The 10,803-nt window shown below is 40.9% G+C and overlaps 1 protein-coding gene across 1 annotated transcript in view; it reads left to right on the forward strand.

The window, feature by feature from the left end:
- Positions 1 to 2,191: 2,191 nt before the first annotated feature.
- The window catches only part of rint1 (RAD50 interactor 1), a 15,929-nt gene continuing 7,317 nt past the window's right edge, over positions 2,192 to 10,803 (forward strand). The window contains exons 1-8 of the mRNA XM_017426364.3: positions 2,192 to 2,592; positions 3,681 to 3,806; positions 4,535 to 4,650; positions 7,186 to 7,359; positions 7,445 to 7,582; positions 8,856 to 9,033; positions 9,146 to 9,256; positions 10,416 to 10,641. Coding sequence (XP_017281853.1) covers positions 2,374 to 2,592; positions 3,681 to 3,806; positions 4,535 to 4,650; positions 7,186 to 7,359; positions 7,445 to 7,582; positions 8,856 to 9,033; positions 9,146 to 9,256; positions 10,416 to 10,641 — 1,288 coding nt within the window. The 5' untranslated portion in view covers positions 2,192 to 2,373. The remainder of the gene's footprint in view (positions 2,593 to 3,680; positions 3,807 to 4,534; positions 4,651 to 7,185; positions 7,360 to 7,444; positions 7,583 to 8,855; positions 9,034 to 9,145; positions 9,257 to 10,415; positions 10,642 to 10,803) is intronic.

Consider the following 10,803-nt stretch of genomic DNA (forward strand, 5'->3'; position numbering starts at 1 on the left):
TGAGCTCCAACTCTGCAACCGTTTACAGTAGACAGATCAAACTTCAGAGGGGGACTCCTCACATCTTTAGGACCAGCCCTTTATGATTCCTGTCTGCAACTGATCAGCTCTTGGAGCCATCTTGGTTCAGCACGGACGCACACCGTGGCAGGCCCCGTCAAAGTTTCTCCAGGAACTTTCTAGTTTAAAGATTTTCCACTAAACTCTGTTTTGACTGAAAAGATATGTTGACAAAATTAAGTATTTCTGTATGAATATTTTGAAATAAGACAATTGAAATGTGGCAAATTTATTTATTTCTTTAAAAAAAAAACAATTTAAAAAAAAAGGTCAGCCCTCAATCACATTTTTAATTTTGGGCCCTCGTGGAAAACAGTGTGAGGTCATATTTAGTTAAAACACGATTATAAGGTCTGAAGAGATTCATAAAAAGTCAGACAAGAGTTTGTGGCAAAACGTCTAAGAGTTCTTTGACGTTTTATTTCGCTAATATCGAGATTTTATCATTACAGCCCAAGAATTCATGCAAGTTTTCTGATCACTGTAAAAGGTTTTGTGGATGTTCAACAGAAATACACTTCTTAAAACATACTACACATTGCTTTTTATGTTTTAATAATTCTTGGGGTTTCTAGAAACCCCAAACCTCACACTGTTAAATTTTTCCTAATTACATACAAAAAGATCATCAGCAAGAAGTTGAAATCTGAGTTTCTTCCTCCTTTTGTCCATTTAAACTGGATTTTTATTAGTCTGGATTGGAATGATGTCATCGGGAATACTAGAAAAGCCTAATCTTTACAATAATGCAAATTATTATATTATTATTAATGGATTTTCTGGTGCTGGCTGAGAAAAGTGGTCAATTAAAGTCACGATACCTGTTAGAAAACTTTGATTTAAAGGTAGATTAGGAATATTATATGTTGTTTTAGTTACAAGGATCACTAGATGATGTCTTTAGGAACTCCTTTTTAATGCAAATTTAGTGCAACTGGATCAGTGGCCTAGTGGTAGAGTGTCCTCCCTGAAACTGGGAGGTCATGGGTTCAATCCGGGTCATACCAAAGACTGAAAAAATGGGACTTTTACTTTAATTACGGCAAAAATCAGGTCCATAAGGTCCACAGGACTGTAACCAACGTCCATAGACATGGCTGCAAGAGGAATTTGAAGAGATGGATAATATGAATGGTAATCAAAGATGATCTATGTCAGATTGCACAGTCAGTCACTGTTTGAGCCAATGAAGACTTAATAGAAGACAAACGAGGATGACATATAAAAAGTAGAATTTGCCAAACTGCACACTGACAAGCCACAAAGCTTCTAGGAGGATATCCTATGGACAGATGAGACAAAAATCTAGTTTTTTGGCAAGAAGTCTAATCACCTCTGTGTTCACAGACCTAAAAATAAAACATACAAACAAGAGAACCCTGTACCTACAGAGAACATGGTCTTGGTCACTGGTCATAGGTTCTATGATTGGATAATGACCCAAAACACTCAAGAATGGCTGAGAACCAAACATTGGACCATTCTGAAGTGACCTTCTGAGCCCTGATCTAAATCCTATTGAACATCTGTGGAAGGAGCTCAAACGTCTGGAGAAGGAACCCTTCAAACCTGAGACAGCTGGAACTGTTTGTTCATGCATGTTAGCATCTATCCTCATCCTGAAAAGGTTCAACTTACCGCCGGTAATGCAGACCGGACTCTCGCACCGTTTGTATAGGAACTGAATGGACTGTAGCAATGCACCCATAAATCACCCCCCACAGGGTATCTCTGAGGAACACAGTCAAATACCTTCGTCAATACAAGCTGACAATACATACTCCAAGCGCAGATCACCATGAGATGTTGCAAAATTACATGAGATCATGCATAATGTTATAGAACAGGGGTGGCCAACCCTGGTCCTCAGGGCCACCATCCTGCATGTTTTCCTTGTTTCTCTGCTCCAACACACCTGATTCAGAGGTTAAATCACCTCTTCATGTTCTGCAGAAGCCTGTTAATCACCCATTGATTCAAATCAGGTGTGTTGGAGCAGAGGAACAAGTAAAACATGCAGGATGGTGGCCCTCCAGGACCAGGGTTGCCCACCCTTGTTATAGAGCTACAACTCTGTCAATTCTCAACATAAGATCATCTTAGTTTAAAACCTCATGAAAGGCGGCGGGCGATATGCATTTCTTCAAAAGATGCTTGGCATTTTAATATGTAAATTTGTTTCTTCTCACGTTTTTTTCACCTCTATGTAGTTAAAATGTTAGTTGTCTGTCATCCCACTCCCAACCAGCAGGGGGCAGTGAGGCATCATTCCCGCTGGTGTCAAAAACCGGAAGTAAGTACATATAAGGAAATATGGCCGCGTCTACAGCTGAACCACAGGATGCTACAATGGAAGAAGGTAGCACAAACACCGTCCAGGACAGCAGGTGTTTTTCTGAAGCTTCAGAGGACCGAGCCGAGCACGGACTGGACCTCCTGGAGACGGAGTTCGGCAGCGAGCTCCGGTCCGCCCAGAGAGTCGGAGAGCTGCTGGAGCGATTTTCCGAGGAGCAGTCCGAGCTGGAGGAGCAGGTACGTGGACAGTTAGAGACCAACATACATATACTATAACATGACAAACAGCCAGCACTGGAACATTTAATGAATTAGGTGCTGAGTCAATTCATAAACACAAAAATAAATAGTCCTAGCATTCCTTAATGCATATCGCCCGCCGCCTTTCCTTCGGGACTTTTAAATTGGGATCATCTCAGTGGCGGCTGGTGGAGTTTTCTCCAGAGGGGGCTATAAATCCAAAATAGACATATACCAAAGGTTCTGGTATATGCCTATTATGTGATACCTTAGTATACGTTTTGGTCCAAAACATATACTAAGGTATCACACCAGTGTATTTACATGAATTAAAACAATGTACACATAAATGCATAAGTGCTTCCTGAACACCAATACTTACAAAGACGGAGGTCTCCCAAGGCACAAGCCTGTAGGACACATTTAGCGTTTATAAAACCTGTTTTCTCCCTTATTTTTCAAAACTTTACCGGAGAAACTATGTCAAAGCTTGTTTTATGGTGAGAGCACTCACTACGTCACGTATTCTGAACGTACAATATAACGAAGGTCGGATGTCTCACTCCGATTAGAATTCAAAACCATCATCTTCATGATTTAATCGTAGCTACTCATCCTGATTACTTTTTTTAAAAGTTTAATTTATATCTGATTTATGAGAGTTTCCTGGACTCCAACAGCACTGAAGAGCGAATAACACGACAAACACCATAAACTCAAAACAGACAAACATCTATAAACAATCTACAGAAATTGGAAATTCATTCTAAATAATTTACAGTCCCACACACTACTAAATAAGATCTTAGAGCCCAACCATAAACCCTTAAAAACCCATATTTCATAGTTGTTGTTTTTTTGCATAGTAAAATAAGAGTTTTTGCCCGCTGACAAAAGCAATAAACTCTGTGTCTCTGTTAGCAAAATATCTCATCAAACAACTGGATGAATTTAATGAAACTTTCAGGAAATCATTGGATGGATATCTACAACTGAATACCTTTTGGAGTCAATCCCATCTAAGTTCGGTGTGGTAGGTGTAAGCTCAGACTCGTCTGACTCTGCTGTATGTTTTTGTTGCTCAGGTTCTGACGGTGTGCAGCTCCGTGCCTCCTAAAGTTTCAGCGTCTCTGTCTGCAGCAGAGGAGGTCCGATGTTCCCTGCTGGAGTTGCTGCAGAGAGAGCAACATGTCTCCAGCACGCTGCAGGAGGTACAGACAGCAACAAAGTCCACCTGTTGGCTAGCTCTTATACAGATATAATATCATTTTCTAGTCTGAAATTATCTGCTGGCTGTGAATCTATGATTTATAATGATATAATGATATAATGACATTTGCAAATATCATAAACTCATATTTTATTCACAATAGAACACTGTAAGCAAATCAAATCTAAAAAAAATGATATTTCATGAATGTTATTTATTCAAACACCTCCACACAACACCGCCGGGACTCTTTTTCTGACCTGAAACTTAAGAAAAACATGTTTTTAGCGTTTTAGGCAGTCACTTCCGAAGTGGGCAGCTGGATTTTTCTGAACAGTTTTCCTTTTTTTTCCATTTTAAATGAGCTTTGATCCAGAGAAGACAGAGGTGTCCCTGGATGGGGTTCACATCTGCCTTCTTCTTTGCCTGATAGAGCTTTAAGCAGCATTTGTGGAAAGTACTACAAACTCATTTATACCACCTTGTGTACTTTTACAATCTTTTGTTGCTGTGTCTCAACTTTTTAAAGACAGGTTGCCAACATTATATTCAAAATTACCTTATTTTTCCTACAAATAGTACAATTCCTCTGTTTAAACATTTGAAAGGTTTACTATGTTTCCTTGTGAATAAAATATGGGTCTACAGGTGGATTTAAATGACTATAACAATGCTGATTAAACGTAAATTGTTATTATATAAATACTGATAAGTATTCTCATCTTCTAGCACCTACAGGGGACCAAGTTATGGATGGATGGTGTTGAGGACACATTTACCCAAGTAGACTTTATGGAAAAATGTCTGAAATACCTAAAGTGTCTTCACCACATAGGAGAACTCAGGTACTGCAACTACAGCCAAAACTAAAATGGCTCTAACTTGGTCAGTTTTACAGATATTGAGCTAAGATTTGATGTGGTTGTAGCTGAGAGTCATCCTTAACACAGTGCGAGAGCTTGCACACAGAATGTTATTTCAAGGTTTGATTAAAATGCTACAGTAGGGGGACTTCCGGAGGCATGTGGCGTAACCGTTCAGAGCGAGTTAATCTGCTCGCTGTCTCGACAAAGTAATCTATGAACGGGAGGAGAAGCACGTGGAGCCATAAAAAAATTGATTAAAAATGCCCAAAGCGCAGGATAAAAGTCCCCCTGCCGGGAAAACTAACACGCGTTGGAATCAAGCTAGTGACGACGAGGCTTGATCCGGGATCGGAGAACACCGGAACAAACGTAGACCCGCTGGAATACTTTAGGCTGTCGACGATTTGAGGATGGCTTTAAAGGGGGACGATGCAAAATTAAAAGAAGACATCAAACATTCGGGGCATGAGATTAACGGTAAGATGGACAGTGTCCAGCTGAGCGGATCGACGAGGCGGAGGTCCGCGTGCATCCAGTGGAGAACTGAGCAAAGGAGGCAGCCGAGGAAACTCTCGACAGGAGGGGAACTCTGGTATACAGTTTATTGAGAAGCCAGCTGCGATACCGGAGGGCTTTGACCTGAAAATACAGCGTGCACATCACACTCTTGCTAGTAAACCCCACCGGATTCCCCACCCAGGGCTATTATTGTCAACTTTCTGGAACTTTCCACAAAATTAAAGAGCCTAAGAGAAATGTGGAAAAAGGGCAAGATCCAGGTTGGCTCTGCAAATCTACACTTTGATCATGATGATGCACCTGAGATGGTGAAGAAGCCCTGAGAATCTGTCGCTATCAAGAAGGTTCTTGAGGCCAAAGGCATACAGCATCAGCATCCGGGTCCACTGGGAATCATATTCAGTGGCCCAGGAAACCTACAGTGAGCTGAAGAGACGCAGACTTCAAGTGGAGGGTTCGGGTTAGCTTGGTGTCCGCTGGGAGCGAAGACCAAGCTGCAGGATTTCCATGTCTGAGTGAAGATGGAACATCACGACATCATGCAGCAGCGTTCCCGTCTGGCTCTGACTTACCATTATGTGGGAGAAGTCACCGTTTTCTTTACGTTGGACAAGTAGGATGGAATTATTATTATTATTTTTATTATTTTTAAAGGCACAGGTTCTGTCCTTTTCATTTTCTATATTACTGTCATTTAATTTAAAAATTGCTTCCTTAAATGTAAATGCATTGAGTCGTCCAGTGTAAAGAAAAAGAGTCTTAGCCAACGTGAAAAAAGATGGACTACACATGTCTAAACTAGAACATGATAAGTTTAAGTCATTCGGCTACTCAAACACTTTTATAGCTCTTGTAAAAATAGCGGAAAAAGGGGCGGGGCTACCTTAATTTCTAACTCATTGAACTTTGAATTGATAACTGAGAAGGACGACAAAGAGAGCAGATTTGTTATTATAAAGGGAAGGATCGATAATGTTGTCACGATTGCTAATATATATATACCACCAGAGAGTGACAGAATAAAAAAAAGCTCTTTGACAAAGTTATTTGATTTAGTGAAGGAGTTCTTGTCTGCGCTGGAGATTATACTTTAGACCAGGGGTGTCCAATCCTGGTCCTCAGGGCCACCATCCTGCATGTTTTCCTTGTTCCTCTGCTCCAACACACCTGATTTGAATCAAAGGGTGATTAACAGGCTTCTGCAGAACATGAAGAGGTGATTTAACCTCTGAATCAGGTGTGTTGGAGCAGAGAAACAAGGAAAACCTGCAGGATGGTGGCCCTGAGGACCAGGATTGGACACCCCTGGCTTAGATACAACGAGCTATATGAAGCAAAGAACTGGTAGGTGAAAAGATCCTAATATTCTAGTCAAGGAGATGGACAAGTTCGACGTCTGGAGGGATTTTCATATTAAAGAAAAAGAATTTACTCATTACTCTCCCACACACGAAGTCCGCTGATGAACACCATTAACTGATCTAAAGTGAGGAGAGCTTAATTGAAACATCTGATATTTCAGACCACAAATATTGTCTATTTATCCATCAATTTGTCTCATCGAGCTAAAACAACATTATGGTGCTTAAATATAGGTATTCTTAAAAATGAATTCACAAGAAAGGAGATTAAAAAGAAATAACAATGTGTAATATATAATAATAATGGACAGGTGAACCCTACCTTGGTTTGGGTCACAGTCAAGGCAGTAATCAGAGGGAGACTAATTTCTAGAACTGACAACAAAATACTAACAACCGAGAACTGTCTGAACAAATAACAAAAGGTAAAGATACTATAAATGATATGATACATTGTAATAATGAAAAATGTATTTAAAAAATGGCTGCAGTCATCATTTCTCATCATAAAATGCTTTTACATTAAAACTCTGGCCTGAAAGTCGGCAGGTGATACGCATTCCTTCACGGTTTATGATTGTAAAAATCTGCTTTGACTTGGTGTGTGTGTGTGTGTGTGTGTGTGTGCGCGCAGTGCTACGGTGCAGCAGTGTCTGATGGTCAACAGTGTTGGGGATGCTATAAGAGAAGTCAGAAACATGGCGACGCTGGACTGTGGACTGAACCAGTCAGGATGTTCCCACCTTCAGGACTTCCTCCGAAAAACACTTTGTTTCTGGCACAACATCATCAAAGACCAACTGAAAAGGTGTTTCTTCATCACAGCCACCTGCAAAGTTTGAAAATGGGGGGGAAAAAAAAAGACTAATCGTAGGAAATCTATCCTTTTGTAGTGATTTTGAGAACCTGCTGACTCAGCTTCGTTGGCCGATCGTCTCACCTTGTCAGTCATCAGCGGTGACGAGCAACAGTCAGGATGTCTGCAGCCGCTTGGAGGAGGTGGTGACGCAGCTGCACGCCCTGCAGACCTCGTATCCTTTCAGCTCCGAGGCGCCATTCTTCCTCCTCCTGATCCTCTGCACACGCAGATGTTAAAAAAATAAAACCGTTTTGTCAAATTGTTTCATAATAATGATGAAGATCCTTATGTTCTGAGAGAAACAGCTTTTTCTGGGACCATGCAGTGTGAATGAAAGAAGAATGAACTGTCAAAGCTAAAACCTAAACAGTAGCATAAAAGGACCAAAATAAAGCCAGTAGCTGAAAAGATTTCAAAGAGAACAATGTGTTTGAAGAAATTAAAGTATAACCTAGAAAAACCAAAAGCCATAGCACCTTATTCCCCGTTCAGATGAACGTTTGGATATCAGAATGGGTAAAAAGTCTGCAGGAGGAGCTCGATTGTGAAAAATGTACAGAAAAAGCTAAAAGCAATAACGTGAATGCTGACTCGGCGTTCTCACAACGAGAGGGAAATCTTTCTGTGTTACAGGAGTAACACGGTTCAGCTGGGCCACCGTTAGTCCTAACTGGTTCTGGTGTTTAAATGTTTTAAGACTTCAGCCTGTAATGATACCCAGCTCACCAGATGGGCCAAGCTTTTAATGATCGCTTGAAGAAAACTTCAAATAGGAAATATTTGCTGAAAGAAATAACTTTTAAAAGCTCTCTGTCCTGGCCTCTCCTGAGTGAATGGTTCCTCAACTCCTTTCATTAAAGCTGTGTGACCTTTGAACTCAGAGGGGTCAAATATAGTGTAGTGTGTGTTGTAATTTAAGGGAAATGTTTTGTTTGTCCTGAAAATGGACAGAAATTAGTGTGTTTTGTCCTTTTTCCACTGGGCTCGTCTCGGCTCTACATGGTGCGGGTTCAGAGTCTTTCCACCATCTTCCAGCTTGGTTCTTTGGACCGACTCAGCCGAGGTTCTGAGCCATCTGAGTCGAGCTGAAGGTTTGATATCAGCAGACTGCAGTCCATTGATTGGCCAGAGAGTGACGTAAATCATAAGACTGTCTGCTTCACAAGAAACCCACCATTTTTAACACCTCTCAACCACAGCATCCCTATCGCCCTAGAACCCGTCTTTTCCATTCCTCAGGCAACTTCTCTCTCTAGGGTTCAAAGGTCCACTGTCCTCTCTTCCTATGCTTTGTTGTTTTACTTTAATGTTATCATTTATTCCTGATTACAAATATTCTGACATGTTTATACGCCTGTTCCTGTCCTACGTTCCAAGTCGTCTGTGAAACAACTGGGTTTGAAACCTTCATGTGTTCTGCGTGTTTCCTTAACCGTCCCTGTCAGCGATAACCTGATATCACAGAGAGATCCAAACCTTTCCTTTGATCCGGTTTCGTCTTTAGCCACGCCTCAGCTGCAGGACCCGCCCCTCTGTCTGCCTGTTCAGATAATGCTGCTGCCGCTCAGGAAGAGGTTCAGGTACCATTTCTGTGGGAACCGCCAGACCAACTCCCTAAGCAAGGTCTGTAACGCACCGGACACCCGATCCATGCAAAATGTGCCTGTTACTGAATTTAAAATGCATTCAAATTTGTTTTAGAAAACAATCTTGTATTTGTGCTTTGATTGTACAGCCAGAGTGGTACCTCACACAAGTTCTGATATGGATGGGGAACAGCTCAGACTTCCTAAATGAAAAGATTCAGCCCATCTTGGACCAAGCTGGTGCTCCGATCAGTGCAAGGGTGAGCTGTTTTCTGACCGGCTGCAGGCAGGTAGAGTCAGAGTAGGAGTCTACAGAAGGAAATATGGTCACCACTTGTGCATTAAAAGGAGAGAACGTGCATGTTCCCATCTCCATGGTTTCCTTGTAGTGTGGCCGCTGTGTCAGCATTCTCCATGTTTTCCTTTAGTTTTTGTTCATTCCAACTGCTGCTGCATACTTTGTGCTAATTTAACCATTCATATCCAAACGATCAGCTCATCAGGAGATGGGTGCTCTGACTTTAGGTTTTTGACTTATATATTTTTCACAATTTTTAACTTTCCCCATAGAAATTCCCTCTAAATCAGGGGAGTCAAACCCAGTGACACAAGGGGGCCAAAATTGAAAATTTGATCCTAGCCAAGGGCCAATCACGATCAATATTTATTAAAAATTACATAAATTAATTAGTTTTAGATGTATTATGTCAAATCATTCATATAGAAGTATCAATGACCTTTTCCCAGTTACAGATTATACAGAATTTAGAGCAAACAGACTTTAATGAACACAGACAAATAGATCAAACTTCTAAAAGCTCATCATTAGCAGTCATTTCTTACGCCTCACTCAGCTTTTAAATGAAGTTTTTAACATTAAAACAGATTTTTTAACAAAAACCTTTTCATACAGAAATTAAAACTATATATTGTTGGCTTCTAAGTCTCTGTCAAGAGAAAACTTCACTAATTAGGCTCAGTTTTTTAAAGCAAAATAAGAATCAGAGACTCGATCTGAACCAGACTAGAGGGCCGGATGAAATGTTACAGAGGGCCGGATCTGGCCCGCGGGCCTTAAGTTTGACACGTGTGCTCTAAAACATTGTTTTGCTTTAAAATACTTGCTCTGTTTTTGTCTTCCCATGCTACTTCAGTTTAAGCTACCGTTCTGCTACTTTTAGCTTTTGGCTTTACCTACTTACAGCTTCTTCAGCCTTCACGTGCCATTTTTGCAGAAAATGCAGTTTTTTTCGCTAGTTTTTTTTTTTTTTACAGTTTTGCTAAAAGTCATTTATTCAATCAGGACTTAATGATTAGTGTATGTAAAATGTATAGGTAAGAATATACAAGTTCAACCCTTAACAGGTCCTGTCTCATAAAGGAAATGGTCCTGTTGTTTGCCGATCATCTCGTGTTCAGGTGGAGCTGTGTCGCGGCCTGGTGTCTTTAGTCCAGGAGAAGGTGGCCAGCGATGCTCCTCGGATGCTCTATGACGATGCGCTCTTCTGTCACCTGGTGGAGGAGGTGCTGCAGTTTGAGAAGGAACTGAGGAGCAAACATTCCTACCCTGCTGTGCTGCCTGGTCTGCTCCACATTCTGCTGGAGGAAACGGTCCTTCAGAAGTGGCTTTCTGTGGAAAAGAAGAGTGAGCATCCGTATTGTTATTTTTTTTGGCTACATTCAGCATTCCTTCAGAGTAGTGCTGGGCGATATAACGATCCATATCGTGGGGACGATAGAAAAGTGTCTATCGTGATATATTTTCTTCTATCGTTTCTATCATAATTGTATCAATGATTCATGTAAA

The sequence above is a fragment of the Kryptolebias marmoratus genome, linkage group LG1, assembly GCF_001649575.2.
Source record: "Kryptolebias marmoratus isolate JLee-2015 linkage group LG1, ASM164957v2, whole genome shotgun sequence".
Classification (NCBI taxonomy): domain Eukaryota; kingdom Metazoa; phylum Chordata; class Actinopteri; order Cyprinodontiformes; family Rivulidae; genus Kryptolebias; species Kryptolebias marmoratus.